This window comes from Lagenorhynchus albirostris, chromosome 3 (assembly GCF_949774975.1).
Source record: "Lagenorhynchus albirostris chromosome 3, mLagAlb1.1, whole genome shotgun sequence".
Classification (NCBI taxonomy): Eukaryota; Metazoa; Chordata; class Mammalia; order Artiodactyla; family Delphinidae; genus Lagenorhynchus; species Lagenorhynchus albirostris.
In genome coordinates this window covers 170,669,763-170,687,319 of record NC_083097.1, presented here as the reverse complement: position 1 = coordinate 170,687,319, position 17,557 = coordinate 170,669,763, and the positions used below count along the sequence as shown (strand labels likewise).

Sequence of the window (17,557 nt, the reverse complement as noted above, 5' to 3'; positions counted from 1 at the left end):
GGGTGGGGTGGGGGAAGGGAATCCTTCCCCGGGTTAGGGATGAGGCTGGGGGACGGGACCTGGAGGCCCCACCAGTAGGGCTTAGGGTGGAGCCTGGTGAGGAGAGAGTTAAGCCTAGGCTCCACCACCTGCAGGATTAATTGATCGCCTTTGGGACCCCAGCTGCAGCCCTGGGCCCCTCAACCAATGAGATGCGAGGATGGATTCGGGCAGGGCTCCCATTGGCTTACTCCACCCCTCTGGGGAGACAGGAGCCCCTTTAATTAGCGCGGACTGTTTGCTCGGCTCTAAGCAGAGCTTCCAGGAACCCTGCGCGATAGAGAGATGATGAGGTTCAGAGAGGAACAGGGAGTTGCCCGCAGCCTCACAGTACGTCTTCAGCCTGACCCCTCAGTCCTGTCTCCCATCCATTCCCACCATGGCCTCCTGGACGCAGCTGATGCTGCTGCTTTGGAAGAATTTCCTGTACCGCAGGAGGCAGCCGGTAATGTCTGGTCGGGTGGGCCAGGGAGGGGCGGCCCGGGCGCCCCCCACGGTCCCCCACTCCCCCCGCCTGTTCTGCCCCCGCAGTTGCAGCTCTTGGTGGAGCTGTTGTGGCCGCACGCCATTCCCACCCCCAACTTGGGCAGCATGAATGTGAGCCTCCCAACGTCCAGCACTTTTGGGTTAGGGTTAGCAGTGGTCACCCCGTGCACAGGGGCCCCAGGGAGAGTCCGGAGCACAGGCCGGGCACTCGAATCATGACTGAGAGGGGGCACTCTGTCGCCGGGGCTGCCATCACGCTGGGGACTCAGACGAGAAGCCCACGTCCGGCGTCCCCGCAGGCCATTTCCCCAACAAGCCGCTGCCGTCAGCGGGTACCGTCCCTGGACTCTAGGGCCTCATCTGCAACATGAGCAACACCTGTTTCCCACGGCCCATGCCCACCGAGGATCCTGGCGTCCTCAGCACCTTCAGGACTCCCTGTAAGCCAGCGGCAGCGGGGGCGGCCGGGTGCGTGTGGGTGGAGGGCCGCCCAGCCACCGCCTCCGGCCCTCTCTCTGTCCCCAGCGTCTCCCGGCTCCTGGCAGATGCCCACACTGTCCTGGGGGGCCCCAGGGCCCACAGGATGCTGGCTAGCCTGAGGCAGCTGATGCCTACGCTGAGGGCTGCACGTGGAGCAGGTGAGAAGGCAGGGCCAATGGCAGGCAGGGCGGGGCCGGGCTCTGAGCACGCACCTGCCTCCACTTGCTGGGCTGTGAAGCACGGGGTGGGGCGTGTCTCGGTTTAAGCTTTGCCTAGCCCTGGGCTTCTGTGCTTTACTCCCTCAGCCTGGGCTCAGCTGAGTGACTAGCCCAAGGAGGGACCGTTCCTGGCCACTGAGCTGCTGGGGACACTGATGCAAGGGGTGAGGTGGGGCAGGGCAAGGCCAGCTGGAGCCCTGGACACTGTTCTCGTGGAGTCCCGCCCTGCCCCTCGTGGGCCAGCCTCCAGGCCTTTGCCTGGGCCCTCCCTGGTGCCTGGGAGGGCCTGAGATACTCCAGCCCTGAGACCGTGAACAAGCCCATTTGCCTCTAGCAGCCTCAGTTTCCCTGTTTGTAAAATGGGGCCTATGATAGTATGGACCCCCGGGAACTTGGCAAGGTACTGGACCCCTGGTGAGACAGCAGTGAACGTCATTGTCACCTTGTCATCTTTCTCCCCAGGAATCCCTGGCGTTTGTGCTGGGCCAGGCCCAGGATTCCTTAGACAGCCTTGTGGAAGCAGCAGAAGACCTGGCGCAGGAGGTAAGAGGCCCGCGCAGTCTCCACCCCAGCCAGGAAATTGGGTGGGCTGCCTGGAAGGGGAGGTGACAGGGCAGCCCTAGGCACCTATCTTTGGTAGGTTTGGGGGGGGCACTTGGGCAGAAAGAGAGGGAGAGGGTGCTCCTGACGGAGTCCCCTGCCCTGGTTAAGGCTTGGCGGTAGGACCACGTGGAAGGGAAGCCTGCCCGGGCCCTCTGGTGACCCGTCTCCAGCTCCTGGCGCCGCCTGGCCTGGTGGAGCTGTGGGCACTGCTGTGGAGACCCCAAGGGCCAGGTGGCCCCCTGGAGGCGGTGGCAGAAGCCCTGTGCAGTGCCGGGGGCCCAGCAAGCCGGTACGAGGCCAGTGACCTGAAGGAGCTGGTGTGGCAGGAGCGGCACGGGCCCTGCCACACCACAGCCTGAGTGGCTGAGCTGGCTTCCCAGCCGGGGAGGTGGGGCCAGGACGTGGGCGGGCGCAGGGCCTCATGGTGCACCCCTCGGCGCTAGGCTCCACCCGCACTGAGCTGGTGGGGGCCCTGGAGGCCCACCCCCTGTCCCACCGGCTCTGGAGGCGCCTGAAGCCGCTGGTCCTGGGGAAAGTAGTGTTCAGCTCACGGCCCAGGTGACGGTGGGAAGGGTCCCACGTCCCGGCCTCAGACCGGGGCGGGGAGGGCCAGGTCAGAGGGGGAGGGCCCTGACCAGGAGATGGGCGGCCCCTGGGCTGGGTCCGGGAAGCGGGGTCTAGAAGGGGTAAGAGTTTGCCAGGTTACAGACAGCGCTCAGAGGCACAGGATGGAGCAGAGGGGGGGAAGCAGGAGGGGTGGGCAGGGGTCCTCAGAGGAGGGGAAGGGTCGTGAACAGGCAAGGCCGGCATAGACCTTGGTGCCCGCCTCCTGCAGGTGAACCGAACCTTCCAGGGGCTGGCGCTGTTGAAGGGCATCCAGGAGGTGTGGGAGCTGCTGGGCGCCCCGCTCTTGAACTTCGCGAACGACAGCGCCGGCGTCGCACGGCTGCAGGTGGGGCCAGGACGCCGGGCAGCAGAGTCATGCCCTGCTGAGGATTTGAGCAAAGGGCAGGGCTTTCTGGGCAAGGGTGTGGAGCTGGGAAGTGGTATCCACGGTGAGCTCCAGCCACAGGGATGGGAAGAGGGGTGACAGGCCCGGAATGCCCGAACCAGACTCCCACCTTCCCCGACACCCCCCAGAGGCTCCTGCAGGTCACAGGAAGAAGGCAGCCAGGAGCTGGAGGCCAGGACCGGGGGGAGGCTCTTCGTGCCTTTCTGAACCCCCGAAGTGGTGGCTGCAGCTGGCATGAGGCCCATGCTGATATGGGACACCTGGTGGGCACACTGGGCCGTGATGGAGGTGAGGGGCCGCCCACCTGGGGAAATCTCTCTGAGGGGAGGGGCAGCCCTGCTGTGGGACTCCTAGGAGGAAACGCGGCTCCACCCTCAGGTCCAGAGGAGGACCCTGGGACCTCGGACCCACGCCCAAGCCCCTCCCAGTGCGTGACTCTGGACGAGCTGGAGGCTGCCCTGGTGGAGCGGGCCCTGGAGCTGCTCTCCGAGCCCGAGGACTTCCCGGACTCTTCGCAGTCCCCAGGCCCTGGCCATGTGCGCATCAAGATCCGCATGGACATCGATGACGTCACAAGAGCCAATAAGATCAGGGACAGGTGGGGGGCCTTGTGGGGCGGGGCCGAGGGAATGGGGAAGCCAGGGAGCATCCCACCTACCATAGACCTTGGTAGGTGGAGCCCAAGACTCGGACCAACTGGGGCCTGCGGTGGGCGGAGCCTATGGTGTGAGGGGCGCGGCCAAGGGCTTGGCAGACGCGGGCTCAACTCTCGGCTTCTGGGATAAGATTAGAGCGCTTGGGGCTCCCCTGATGGCGCAGTGGTTGAGAGTCTGCCTGCCGATGCAGGGGACACGGGTTCGTGACCCGGTCCGGTAAGATCCCACATGCCGCGGAGCTGCTGGGCCCGTGAGCCATGGCTGCTGAGCCTGCTCTGCAACGGGAGAGGCCACAACAGTGAGAGGCCCACGTACAGAAAAAAAAAAAAAAAAAGCGCTTGGCAGGTGGGGCTACGTGCATAATTGAGGAGGCAGGTGAGGGCGGAACTAAAGTTGTGACGGGCAGGTCCCAGCCTCTCCCATACTCGCCTCAGATTTTGGGACCCCGGTGCGGCTGCTGACGCGCTGGTGTGGGGCGTCTTCGTGTACCTGCAGGACCTGCTGGAGCGTGCAGCCCTGCGCGTGCTCACTGGAGCCGCGCCCCGCGCCGGCCTCTACCTGCAGCAGATGCCCTACACGTGCTACGTGGACAACGCGTGAGCGCCCCCTCCTCACTCATTCACCCAGATGCTAGATCCCGGGTCTCAGGGTGCGGCCAGGGTTCCGTTTGGAATATTCACGCAGTCAAGGCTGAGAACTACAGTTTAGAGGGACCACTCTCCGTGACTTGTAGCGGGAGGAGCAGGGATTCCTGAGGGTCGGGGGTCTCCGGGAGCTGGGAGAACGTTGCCTAACAGCCAGAAGAACCCTGAGGCGCCATCAAGGGTCTGATGATAAGGGAGGACAAATGTCCTCGGCTGGCCTCACCTTGGGATCCCAGTGCGCGCACCCTCGTGCCAGATGGGGGCGGCGCGGCGTCTCCGCCCTCCACCCCAGCTGCCCACTGCCCCAGGTTCCTGCGCGTGCTGAGCCGGTCACTGCCGCTCTTCCTGATGCTGGCCTGGATCTACTCGGTGGCGCTGACCGTGAAGGCTGTGGTGCGTGAGAAGGAGACGAGGCTGTGCTGCACGATGCGCGCCATGGGGCTCAGTGGCGCCGTGCTTTGGCTGGGCTGGTTCCTCAGCTGTCTCGGGCCCTTCCTTCTCAGCACCGCGTTGCTCGTGCTGGTGCTCAAGGTGGGCGCACCCCGGCCTTCCCGGCTCCAGAATGGGTGCGCGTGTACGCGGGAGGGTAACAGGCAGGGGGCGCCTCGCGGGGTTGCGCGTCCCTGGGCGAATCCGTGCGCTCCCTCCAGCTGCCTTTGCCTCCCTGCAGCTCGGGGACATCCTCCCCTACAGCCACGCGGTGGTGCCCTTCCCGTTCTTGGCGGCTTTCAAGGTGGCCACGGTGGTCCAGAGCTTCATTCTGAGCGCCTGCTTCTCCCGAGCCAACCTGGCAGCCGCCTGCGGGGGCCTCGCCTACTTCGTGCTCTATCTGCCCTACGTGCTGTGCGTGGCCTGGCGGGACCAACTGCCCGTGGGCGGCCGTGTGGCCGCGGTGAGAGCCGGGTCGGGTGGGGTGCAGGGGTGCAAGGCACCCTTAGCTGCCCTTGCTTTCCACCTATCTACCTACCTGCCCCAAACCGCAGAGCTTTCTGTTGCCCGTGGCCTTCGGCTTCGGTTGCGAGAGCCTGGCACTGCTGGAGGAGCAGGGCGAGGGCACGCAGTGGCACAACGTGGGCACTGGGCCTACAGCCGATGTCTTCAGCCTGGCCCAGGTCTCGGGTCTTCTGCTGGACGCTGCGCTCTACGGCCTCGCCACTTGGTACCTGGAGGCTGTGTGCCCAGGTGGGCCGTAAGAGGTGCACAGGCGCCAGGGAGGCTGGGCTGAGGGGTGGGGCCCAGGATGGGGCGGGGCTTAGGGGTCTGGAAGCCGGAGGTGAGAGGGTGGGGATTCCTGGCACCTGAGCACATGCGCACAGGTGGCTGCGTTTGAGGGATGGTCTGGGGCGGGTGGGCGGGGCTTCCTGATTACTTCCTACCTGGATGCCCTAATCCCAGGGGTATGGCCAGCAGCCGGTACACACCAGGGGAATGGGCTCAAGCGGTAACTGAGTACCACTCGCCATAGGCGAGTACGGGATCCCCGAACCGTGGAACGTTCCCTTTCGGAGGAGCTACTGGTTTGGGCCTCAGACCTCCAAGTGCCCAGCCCCCTGCCCCACAGGACCCCAAGGGTGAGGCCCGACAGACCTTAGCAGCTACTTCCCTGTCTGGATTCCCAGGCCCCCCCAAAACCCAGGTTCCCGCGGATCCCAATCCTCTGGACACCCCTAGTTCTCCAGGCCCCCTGAGGCTCCCCTAACTCCTACAGAACCCTGCCCCACAAGTCCCCGACTCCACAGACCAGCTTGAACAGCCCCCAGGACCCCGGGGGCTCCCATGGCTGAGTCTGCCCTCCTTCCCCAATGCTGGTGGAAGAGGCGCCCCCTGGCCTGATTCCAGGAGTCTCCATACGGAGCCTGGAAAAGCGCTTTCCTGGTAACCCACAGCCAGCCCTGCACGGGCTCAGCCTGGACTTCTACCAGGGCCTCATCACCGCCTTCCTGGGCCACAATGGGGCTGGCAAGGCGACCACTCTGTGAGCAGCCGTCGCTCCCCTCCCCCCCAGTTCCTCTCTCCCCGCCCCCCAGGGCCTCAGCTTGCGCACCTGTTCAAGGGGAAGGACATCTGGGGTCAGAAGGTTCCTGTCTGTACAGTGAGGGCAGGACACCCCCCTCCCCAGTTCACTTTGGATCCCCCCCGCAAGTTCACTTTGGATACACAATAGGTAGGCGATAAGTATATTCTCTGAGCCTCACTTTCTCTCCCCTGTAAGATGGGAACATAATACTCCTTCGGTCTGGGCATACAGTAGGTGCCCTATATGTGCTGGTGCCTCTTCTCTGGGAACCTCAGTTTCCCCCTCTGAAGGAGCAGCTGCTCTGCGATCCCTGCACCCCCAGGTCCATCCTAACCGGCCTCTTCCCACCCACTGCTGGCTCCACCTGTGTCCTAGGCCACGATGTCCGATCCAACATGGCAGCCATCCGGCCCCACCTGGGAGTCTGCCCACAGTACAGTGTGCTGTTTGACATGTGCGTCTCAGTGGGCCTGGGGCATGGCAATGGGGGGCTGGGTGCTCTCTGGGCCCCTGCCCACCATGGTAGCCACCCTGTCTTTTGCCCATGGCCGCAGGCTGACCGTGGATGAGCACGTCTGGTTCTATGGGCGGTTAAAGGGTCTGAGTGCAGCTACCGTGGGCCCCGAGCAGGACCGTCTGATGCAGGATGTGGGACTGGTCCCCAAGCGGCATGCACAGACTCGCCGCCTCTCTGGGGAGGAGCCTTTGGGTCTGCAGAGATGAGGATGGGGAGGGGGCTAGGGCTTTATCCTGAGGATGGGGGGATGCCAGAGGAGACAGGAACCAAGGTCCAGGTGGGTAGGGAGAGGCGCAGGAAGAAGGGAGGTAGCCCTGCCTAAGCCTGTGGGTCCTGTTGAGATCCCAACCCCTGTCCTAACCCAGGTGGAATTCAGTGGAAGCTTTCAGTGGCCATTGCCTTTGTGGGTGGCTCCCAAGTTGTTATCTTGGATGAGCCCACAGCTGGTGTGGACCCTGCTTCCCGTCGAGGCATTCGGGAGCTGCTGCTCAAATACCATGATGGTAAGAATTGGGGGTGGCCTGAGGTTCCCCTGGATTCTGCTTGAGAGACCAGAAGATGTTTCTGACAAAGAGGTGTTGGGGGATGGGGTTTTGAGGGATGAGTAGGAGTTCACTGCATGGGGCAGAGACCACAGCTTCGGCAGCCTGATGGCATGAGTGGGTTGGGTCCCATGCCCAGATCGCACATTGATCCTCTCCACCCACCACCTGGATGAGGCAGAGCTGTTGGGAGACCGTGTGGCAGTGGTGGCGGGCGGCCGCTTGTGCTGCTGTGGCTCCCCGCTCTTCCTGTGGTGTCATTTGGTTTCCAGATACTACCTAACACTGGTGAAGGGTCCCCCAGCCCTGGCCACCAGCAAAATGGTGAGGGCTGGGCTTCCCTGGTGGCGCAGTGGTGGAGAGTCCGCCTGCCGATGCAGGGGACACGGGTTCGTGCCCCGGTCTGAGAAGATCCCACATGCCGCGGAGCGGCTGGGCCCGTGAGCCATGGCCGCTGAGCCTGCGCGTCCGGAGCCTGTGCTCCGCAACGGGAGAGGCCACAGCGGTGGGAGGCCCGCGTACCGCAAAAAAAAAAAAAGTGAGGGCTGGAGCTGACCTCCATCCACTGTCTCTCAAGGCTCTGGCCAGCCCTGCCCGCAGGGTGACACTGACTTGAAGGACAACATGGATCTTGGGCAGGAAAGGGAGCCAGGCAGCCAGGCCAGCACTGCCGGTGAGGGCCGGGGTGGGAGAGCCAGAGTGAGGGGCTGTTGGGTGGCAGTGGCTTGGTTCAGGGCAACAGGGCTTCACAACCCCGGGCTTGACTCCTGACCCCAGGCTGAGCCGACATATGGACCTATTCCTGGACTCCAACCCTGGGTCAAGTCCTGCCCTTGGGTACCTAATCCTGACGTCCTCTGCCCTCAGGGACAGGTCCCTCATGGGTCACCCAAGCCCCTTCTCCAGGGGGGCAGGGATAGGAGGGGCGGGGCAGGAGCCACGGCTGCCCACGCCTCCAGGGCCCCTGACATGCTCAGCTGCTTGCCCTGGTGCAGAGCCACGTGCCCGGGGCACGGCTGGTCAAAGAGCTGCCACACGAGCTGGTGCTGGCGCTGCCCTACCAGGGCGCCCCGGACAGCAGCTTTGCTGAGCTCTTCTGCGAGCTGGACCAGCGGTAGGGGAAGCTGGGACTGGCCGGCTTCGGGATCTCCGACACCAGCCTGGAGGAGGTGTGGCTCCTGGGGGAGGTGTGGGGGTGCCGGGAGGAGGGCTGCCTGGAGGATGTGGTGCTTGGAAGGATGAAGAGGAGTCTGCCTATTGACAGCTGGGTGTCCCAGGGTGGAGTCAGGGTACACACAGAAGCCTGGAGACTCAGGGGCCCTCCGGGAGGCCTGGGGACCCCCAGTGTATGAAGGGTGGTGGCTCTCAAGTCCCCCTCCCTCCCCTGTGTACCCAGGCTCTGAGCGCCCTGCTTCGTCTCCCCAGATCTTCCTGAAGGTGGTGGAGGACTGTGCTGTGGACACAGGCCCAGGGGGTGCGGCCGCAGGTCTCTGTCTTGATCCCTCAACCTGGTCCAGAGTTGGACCTGACTTTAGACCAAGTCCCCATCCCTGGCTGACGTGGCCCAAGGCATAGCCCTGACCTCCACCCCTGATTCCTGATCCCTCCACTGTGAACCTTGACGTTAGCCCAGACCCCAGGCTGAACACTAACCCTGACCCTGAACCTGACCCCAACACTGGTAACTCCACAGATGGTAGGCCCAGGCAGCACCCATGCTCAGGCATTGCTCATCTGGACGCGACTGCAAGGCTGCAGATTCTGCTAGAGGAATCAGCCCTGGAGAATGGGGGGCTGGGTGAGTTGTCCCCACCCGGCCCTGTGGCCCCTCCTGGTCCCCGGGGCATGAGCACTGACCCTCCTATCCCTCACAGCGGGATCTGCCCCCGAGACACAGGCCTTGCAGAGCTCTGGGCCAGACGCCGCAGGCTGTGTACATGGCTGGGTGCTGGCCCACCAGCAGCTCCGGGCCTTGCTTCTCAAGCGCTTCCTGCTTGCCTGCTGCAGCCGCTGTGGCCTGTTCGCACAGGTGAGGGGGGCCAGGCACGAGGGAGGGCGTGTGGGGGACCCTGAGTGCCTGTTCTCCACTCTGTGACCTAATTCAACAGCCTAATCCCAGGTGTATCCCCTACTCTGAACACTTTTTGAGAGCACTGGGGAGCCATGGATGGTTCTAGAGTGGGATCAGGGAAGGGTGCAGGCAAGCTTGGAGGGCAGACCAGGAGGGCAGCTGATGGGCTGGTCCTTCAGATTGTGCTGCCTGCCCTCTTCGTGGGCTTGGCACTGGTGTTCAGCCTCATCATGCCTCCTTTCGGATACTACCCAGCTCTGCAGCTCAGTCCCAGCATGTATGGCTCCCAAGTGTCCTTCTTCAGGTGAGTGCAGAGGAGAGGGGCCTGGTGGTGGGAGCGCCAGGAGCCTGTGGGTACAGCCCTGACTTGCGCCCCCTTTGCGCAGCGAGGATGCCCCAGGGGACCCTGAATGTGCCCGCCTGCTCGAGGTGCTGCTGGAAGAGGCCGGATTGGAGGAGGCTTACCTGAAAAATAACTCCAACAGGTGAGGGCCCGCCAGCCTGGACCTTTCTCCTCTCTGGTCTCAGTTTCCCTATCTGGGCTCTGGCCAGTGGGCCTCAGGTGCCTCGGGTATCCCCCATGCCTGCTTGGGAGCTGGGCACCCCCACATTCCAGGAACCCTGGAAGCCGGGTGCCCCAGCCCTGCACCCACCCCCGCAGGGCACCTGAGTGCACACAGCCTGCCGTCTGCCAGTTCTCGGTGCCCGAGGTTCCTGCAGATGTGGCTAAGGTCCTGGCCAGCGCAACTGGACTCCGGAGTCTCCGTCCCCTGCCTGCCAGTGCAGCCAGCCTGGTGCCCACCGCCTGCTGCCCAACTGCCCTGCTGTGGCCGGCTGCCCCCCGCCTCCCCAGGCACCGACCAGCTCGGGTCCAGGACCTAACAGGCCGGAAACTGTCTGACTTCCTGGTCAAGACCTACCCACGCCTGGTGCGCCAAGGGTGAGCACTGCCCTGGACTTGGCGTGCCCGGCCGTAGCAGGGTCCTCAGGTGGAGGAAGTGTTCTGTTCCTGGGGGAGGTTGGGGAGAGGGTGATGTCCAGCCTGGGGTTCCTAGCTGGGGCTTCCTAGGAGCCTTCCATACCTCATCGTTTCTATTTATCTCACCCAACTCAACTCCCCAGAATCTCTCTGTCTCTGTCTCACTCATCTTTGTGTCTGTGTGTTTGTCTCTATCACAGCCTGAAGACCAAGAAGTGGGTGAACGAGGTCAGGTGAGGAGTGTCCTCTGCCTGGGCTCCATTCCTGTGCCCTCTGCCTGCCTGCTGGGAGACCTGCCACCCCATCCTCCCCGACCCTCAGCTGCCCCTCCTCCACTGCCTCACAGGTATGGGGGCTTCTCCCTGGGGGGCCGAGACCCGGGCCTGCCCTCGGGGCTTGAGGTGGGCCGCTCTGTGGAGGAGCTGCGGGCACTGCTGAACCCCCAACTGGGAGGGGCCCTCGACCACATCCTGAACAACCTCACAGCATGGGCTCTTGGTCTGGACATTCAGGATGGCTTCAAGGTGGGAACTGGGAGTGGTGGGCTGGCGCTGCTGGGCGTAGGTCTGACCCCCGCACGCTGACCCCTTGGCCCTGACCCTACCACAGATCTGGTTCAACAACAAGGGCTGGCATGCCGTGGTGGCCTTTGTCAACCGAGCCAACAAAGCTCTCCTACTTGCCCGCCTGCCGCTAAGCCCCGCCCACCGTGCCCACAGCATCACCACGCTCAATCACCCCCTGAACCTCACCAAGGAGCAGCTGTCTGAGGCCACGCTGTGAGTCCCCCAGCTCTGTGTATCCCCCCAGCATCAGTTGGTTTCTCTGTTGTTTGGGGCGATGGGAGTTGGATTTACGCTCTGCTACGCTCTTGCTGTGTAAATGGGGAACAGGAACTGCTGCTCTCCACTCCCTAGGCCAGGGTAATGGGACATCATCAGGCTCCATGGGCTCCAGTCTCCCCCAGCTGCCTGCACATTCTCGTCACATCAACTTTTATTCTACTAGAGACCTGGAAAACCTCTCCCTGCCTAATGACCCGAAATGGCTCAAGCCATCTCCCCCATCCATACCCAGCCCTGAGGACCTCTGTCCCATCAGTGGTGTGCACAGTTCCCCTCTGAACAGCTCACGTACCCTCGCCCCCAGAATGGCCTCCTCAGTGGACGTGCTTGTCTCCCTCTGTGTGGTCTTCGCCATGTCCTTTGTCCCGGCCAGCTTCACCCTTGAACTTTCTCTGGGACATGGTGCGGGGACCGCCTGGAGGGGTGGGGGCCCCGCCACCACTTGCCACTGTCCCTTCTGGCCCTTTCTGGGCAGGGACTTGTCTAGGATGGCCCAAGTAAAGTCTTGGGGATTGTGGGAGACCTCATGTCCTGCTACCCAAAGCACAGGGAGGAGGTCAGGGTGGGGCACAGTGCCGAGGGTGCCAGTTCCCACCCCTGCACACCGAGGGGGGAGACTGCCACGTCCGATGCAGTGTAACTACTTGGTGCCAGTGTCCATCGTGGTGCTCATCTTTCTGGCCTTCCAGCAGAGGGCGTACGTGGCCTCTGCCAACCTGCCTGCCCTCCTGTTGTTGCTACTACTGTATGAGTGAGGCCCCTAGCCCTTCAGGGCTTGTTCTTACTGACCCCCCCCAACACTGTTGAGGGAGATGGGGCTCTGTAGCAGCTCCTAAGGAGAGGGTATGGAGCTCTGAAGTGACCCCAAGTGTGATCTCATTCAGCGGTGTGCCGAGGTGGCCTTAAAAGCTCATCTTGGCTTGATCCGCGTTATAAGGGCCTAAAACACAGAAGTAGGAAGGGAGATCTGTATTACTTTTAGGGCTGCTCAGCCCCTGTCTGGCAGTAACAGTGGCTCCTGTTACCCCTCAGCTGGTCCATCACACCGCTCACGTACCCACCCTCCTCCTTCTTCTCCATGCCCAGCATGGCCTACATGGTGCTCACCTGCATCAACCTCTTTATCGGCATCAACGGCAGCATGGCCACCTTTGTGCTCGAGCTCTTCTCTGATCAGGTGGGACCCGACAAGGTTGGGCCTCGGGCTGGGGTTGGACTGGGCATCGGCCTTGGCCCCTTACCCACCTCCTTCTTCCTGCCCCTGAGTAGAAGTTACAGGAGGTGAGCTGGATCCTGAAGTGGGTCTTCCTTATCTTTCCTCACTTCTGCCTGGGCTGGGCGCTCATTGACATGGTGAGGAACCAGGCCATGGCTGACGCTTTTGAGCGCTTGGGTGAGAACTTCCCTCCAGGTGGGGAAGTGCCAGATGAGAGTCAATTCTATAGGGTAGGGACAAACAGTAGCCCCCAGGAAGAGACCTGGAGGTCTTAGGTGGCCCCCAAGGGCTTGAAGGCCAAGTTAGACGTACAGCAAAGCAGCCATAAAAATCTAATTCTAATTCCATTTGGTCACATCGTAAAAGGTCTAAGGCTCTAAATAAGGGAGGTGGTGATACCGCTGTTTTCTTTTTCTTTTCTTTTTTTCTTATATATATGTTTTAATAGATTAATTGAATTTATTTATTGGCTGCGTTGGGTCTTCAGTGCTGCGCGAGGGCTTTCTCTAGTTGCGGCGAGCGGGGGCTACTCTTCGTTGCAGTGCGCGGGCTTCTCACTGTGGTGGCTTCTCTTGTTGCGGAGCACGGGCTGTAGGTGCACGGGCTCAGCCGTTGTGACTCACGAGCTCCAGAGCGCAGGCTCAGTAGTTGTGGCACATGGGCCTCATTGCTCTGCGGCATGTGGGATCTTCCCGGACTAGGGCTCGAACCCATGTCGTCTGCATTGGCAGGTGGATTCTTAACCACTGCGGCACCAGGGAAGCCCCGATGCTGCTGTTTTCCATGCCAATTAGACCCCAGTTGAGTGGCCTATTCAGCTTGGTCCTTTCCGTTAAGAACCCAGGGTGACCTGAATGGGGAGAGGCCCAGAAACCAAACCCCTAAAATGACCCAATCCCTCCTTCATGTCCTCACAGGAGATGGGCAGTTCCAGTCACCCCTGCGCTGGGAGGTTGTCAGCAAGAACCTTTTGGCCATGTTGATACAGGGGCCCATCTTCCTCCTCTTTACACTCCTGCTGCAGCACCACAACTGCCTCCTGCCACAGTCAGTGGGGACCACGGAGGGTGGTAGGGGCTGGGATCTGGCTTTGGGCCCACTCATGTCTCTGTCCTCAGACCCAAGCTGAGGCTGCTGCCTGCCCTGGGAGAGGAGGATGAGGATGTGGCCCGTGAGCGGGGGCGGGTGGTACAAGGAGCCACCGAGAGGGACGTGTTGGTGCTGAGGGGCCTGACCAAGGTGGGTGCAGAGTGCTGGGTTGGGTGGCTCCCACTGGCCCACCCACCTTTCTCACGGACCTGCATCCCTCCCAGGTGTGCCCTGGGCAGAGGACACTGGCTGTCGACCTCCTGTGTCTTGGGATCTCCCCTGGTGAGGTAAGTCCAGGGTGGAGGTCCTGGCGCAGGGGTGAGAGGCTGCCCTACTGTGCACCCAGGGCTCTGTACTGTTTGTGCCTACCTCCTTCTACTGAACACCTACTGTGAGCCTGTTTCCCTTTATTGAGCACCTACTGTGCACTTTTATTGAGTATCTACTGCCTGCCAATATTTGAAGTCCTATTTTGAGCCAGCGAATCTCATTAAGCACCTACTGCATGCTTACATTTATTGATCTCTACTGTGTGCAATAAGGTATGAATAAGATCCTAGTGAGGACGGATTTATTATTGAGCATCTATTGGGCTCCCATACATAGGCCTGCTACCTTAATCAAGCACCTATACTATGTGCTAGCACTTATTGAGTACCAGTTGTATATACTACAGCATTATTGAGCCCCCCTGTGTGTACCAAAAGTGTATTGAACATCACCTTTGTGATGATCAACTTTTATCAAGTTAACGGCATTTGTTGAGCCCCTACTATATATGTGTCAAGCACTTGCTAACAACCAGTATTTAGTAGGCACGTGCTTTGTACCAGTTCACATTCAAGCAATTGCTTTGTGCAAACTTTTCTGCTGTGGGCCGTTTACTGGCCACCTGCTAGGGGCTGGCGCATACCTGTGCACATGTGTGGTGTGTTAGTGTCGTCGTCACTCTTTAGCAAGTGCCTACTGTGTGCAGCCAACCTCTCCACTGTGGGCTGACTGCACACCCAGCATGAATTCTCAGCAGGTGCCATTGCCATCAGGTACCCGCTGCATGGCAGGAAACATTCTGAAATCTCCTGCCTCGATATTTATGGAGCACTGGCTGTGTGTGACCTTTATAGGATACGTACTGCGAGCCAGGATTGATTAAACACATGCTGTGTGCCAACCAGAATTCCTGCTGTGTGACAGCTGTATGCCTACCCACACACCCCAGTATCTGCCCCAGGGGTCCCTTTGTCCACAGCCCCCCACGTGGAAACTGAGTAACCCACCCCCAGAAATCAGAGATGCTGGGACAAGTGTCCAGGCCTCTGTGAGTACCGTCTCTGGGTGTACCCACAGTGTTTTGGGCTGCTGGGCGTGAACGGAGCGGGGAAAACGTCCACGTTCCACATGGTGACTGGGGACACGGTGCCCAGCGGGGGCGAGGTGGTGCTGGCAGGCCACAGGTGAGGGGCTCTGGAGCCTTTGTTCCTCCCCACCCCCGCCTTTGCATGCACGGATCGGGTGGGGCTTGAGTCCCTGACCCCCACACCTCTGCAGGGTTGACTTGGCCCTGAGACACCTTCTGTCCCTTACCAGGGTGGGTGGGCGGGCCCTGAGACCCCTGCTTGCCCCCAGTATGGCCGGGGCCCAGCTAGTTCCTGAAGTTCTCTGTTCCCCATCCCCAGCGTGGCTCGGGAACCGGCCGTAGCTCACTGCCGCATGGGCTACTGCCCTCAGTTGGATGCCATCTTCGAGCTGCTGACCGGCCGCGAGCACCTGGAGCTGTTTGCACGCCTGCGCGGTGTCTCGAGGCCCAGGTTGCCCAGGTGACACTCCCCACAACCAACCCCTCCGGTCTCCGCCCCCAACCCCGCCCCTGGACCGTAGCCTACCCTGGTGCTCCTTGGCCACACCCTGAGCCCAGGTCCACCCACGCTTGGTCCTCTGGCCCCGCCCCTGCCCTCCCCCAGCTCCTACATACTCACTTGGGTCTACCTCCCTTTCCCACTGTCCTCCCTGCTTAGGGACCCGCCCCTTCCCTCCTTGACCCTTCTGGCTATGGCCCCGCCTACTCACTTCCTGCTTAGGGCTTCCTGGTGGCTTCCTGCCCTGGGCCAGGTCCTGCCTCTCCCTTACTCTGGCCCCGCCCTCAGGTAGCAGTCCTGCCCCTGTACTCGCTCTGGCCCCACCCTCTTTAGTTACCTTCCACCCCCTTCCTCGCCCTAGCCCCTCCCACTCACCCTGCTCCCCCATGCTCACTCTGCCCCCCCTCATTCTGGCCCTCCTCCTCACTCTGGCCCCCCATTCTCTGACCCCCGCTATCCTGGCCCCCCTGCTCACTCTGGTCCCCCTACTCTGACCCGGTCCCCCCCCCACAATGCTCACTCTGCTCCTCCCACTTCGTCCCGCCACAGACAGCAAGCTCGGGCCTGGGGCGCCTGGGGCGCCTGGGCCTCCCTCAATGTGCGGACAGCCCCGTGGGCACCTACAGCCGGGGCAACAAGCGGAAACTGGCGACAGCCGTGGCTCTGGTGGGGGATCCAGCTGTGGTCTCTCTGGTATGTGAGGGGGAGGGCAGGGGGCGTGTGCGCAGAGTAGGGGCGGGGCCCCGCTTAAGCATCTCCCTGCTCCCAGGACGAGCCACCACTGGCACGGACCCTGGTGCACGGCGTTTTCTCTCGAACAGCCTTCTGGCCGTGGTGCCCACCTCACACATGTGGGCCCTGAACCGCACGGCTGGGTCTGCGGGTCCAGGTGTTCCATCCTGGGGAGAAAGGTGGACCAGGCCCGAGCTAGAGGCTATCAGAGCACAGGGTCACAGGGGATGGCATGGTCCTCGCTTGGGGGAGGGTGCCAGGCCTGAGTGGGAGAACACACGGAGGTGGTACCCGGCCCAGGGAACAGAGCAGTCTGGGCCTGACAGGAAGTGTTCAGAGCACAGGGTGGTCCAGAGCTGGAGGATGAGGGTCCCCAGCAGGAGCAGCCCAGTGCCCGGCACCGCCCGTCCAGGCCTGGCCAGAGCTCACGGCTCCGGGCTCCCACAGCATGGGGGAGAGAGGCGCTCTGCACGCACCTGGCCATCATGGTGAACGGGCGGTTCCGCTGCCTGGTCAGCACGCAGCACCTCCAGGGCCGGTGAGTGGGGTGAGGCTTCAAGGCCTGGGTGCGGGCAGATCCGGGTGGGGGTGTAGGTGGGGCCGGAGGGGAGATCAAGCGGGGTCAGGTTGGCTCTCAGTGGGGAAGAGACAAGCATCATGGACTGTCCAGGATGAGAGGGGTGATGAGGTCTGATGGCTGAGGGTGGGTCCATGGGCGGAGACACAAGAAGGTCTGCAAGTGGGTGTGGCCCAGAGGTTGGACTGGGGCGTGGCATTGCATGGGCGGGGCCTGGGAGAAGCAGGGTTAGAGAAGGGATGAGCATGTAGGAAAGGTGAGGACGAGCAGGGGTTGGGGTCAGGTGTGGGGCAGGGGGTCAACAGGAGCCAGGTATAGGGGTGGGGCTAGGAGAGAGCTGGAGGGTGGTGTGGGTGGGTCTTAGGGAAGAGCGGGCTGCGGGACTCCACCCCACCCCACCCCACCGTACCCCACCCTACCCTACCCTACCCTAGGTTCAGGGCTGGCCACACGCTGACCCTGCGGGTGTCCGAGTCTCAGTCCGAGTCGGTGGCAGCCTTCGTGGCAGCCACGTTCCCGGGGGCCGAGCTACGGGAGGTGCACGGTGGCCGCCTGCGCTTCCAGCTGCCTCCGGGAGCGCGCTGCGCCTTGGTGCACCTCTTTGGAGAGCTGGCGGCACGTGGCGCAGAGCACGGTGTGGAGGACTTCTCTGTGAGCCAGACCACGCTGGAGGAGGTGAACTCAGCGCCAGGACGGGGCTGGTGGTAAAGGTGGGGCTGGGGGCCAGACCCTTCAGCTGACCTCCCTTCCTGTTTCCTTGGGCTGCCCAGCACTAGGTATTCCTGTAACTCTCCAAGGATCAGGGGAAGGAGGAGGACGAGAAGGACGCAGAAGTGGGGGCGGACCCTGTGCCAGGCCCACAGAACCCCAGACTCATCACCCAGTTCCTCGAGGACCACAGCATGGCCGGGACAGTGCTCTGAGCCTCCCTCTCCTCCGTGGAGCTGGTGGGGGGCCCTGGGAGTGACCAAGGCAGGG

At 62.4% G+C, this 17,557-nt stretch overlaps 1 protein-coding gene across 1 annotated transcript; it reads left to right on the top strand.

Moving 5' to 3' along the window:
• Positions 1-319: 319 nt before the first annotated feature.
• On the top strand, positions 320-17,553 carry ABCA7 (ATP binding cassette subfamily A member 7). Its single transcript, XM_060146437.1, is given in 52 exon segments — positions 320-484; positions 571-598; positions 601-636; positions 825-953; positions 956-965; positions 1,051-1,183; positions 1,340-1,387; positions 1,686-1,766; positions 1,997-2,153; positions 2,156-2,185; positions 2,270-2,406; positions 2,662-2,778; positions 2,967-3,436; positions 3,929-4,090; positions 4,447-4,669; positions 4,809-5,030; positions 5,122-5,320; positions 5,604-5,726; positions 5,936-6,113; positions 6,478-6,609; positions 6,710-6,864; positions 7,038-7,175; positions 7,354-7,538; positions 7,815-7,913; positions 8,192-8,383; positions 8,640-8,688; positions 8,908-9,012; positions 9,089-9,243; positions 9,465-9,589; positions 9,672-9,770; positions 9,947-10,026; positions 10,029-10,155; positions 10,157-10,225; positions 10,465-10,497; positions 10,611-10,788; positions 10,874-11,043; positions 11,414-11,600; positions 11,745-11,860; positions 12,142-12,286; positions 12,376-12,502; positions 13,243-13,372; positions 13,444-13,564; positions 13,639-13,701; positions 14,539-14,671; positions 14,727-14,868; positions 15,091-15,209; positions 15,212-15,231; positions 15,820-15,988; positions 16,046-16,106; positions 16,412-16,540; positions 17,014-17,254; positions 17,356-17,553. Coding segments are annotated over 52 exon segments (6,690 nt in total). The 5' UTR covers positions 320-418; the 3' UTR covers positions 17,503-17,553.
• Positions 17,554-17,557: the final 4 nt, after the last annotated feature.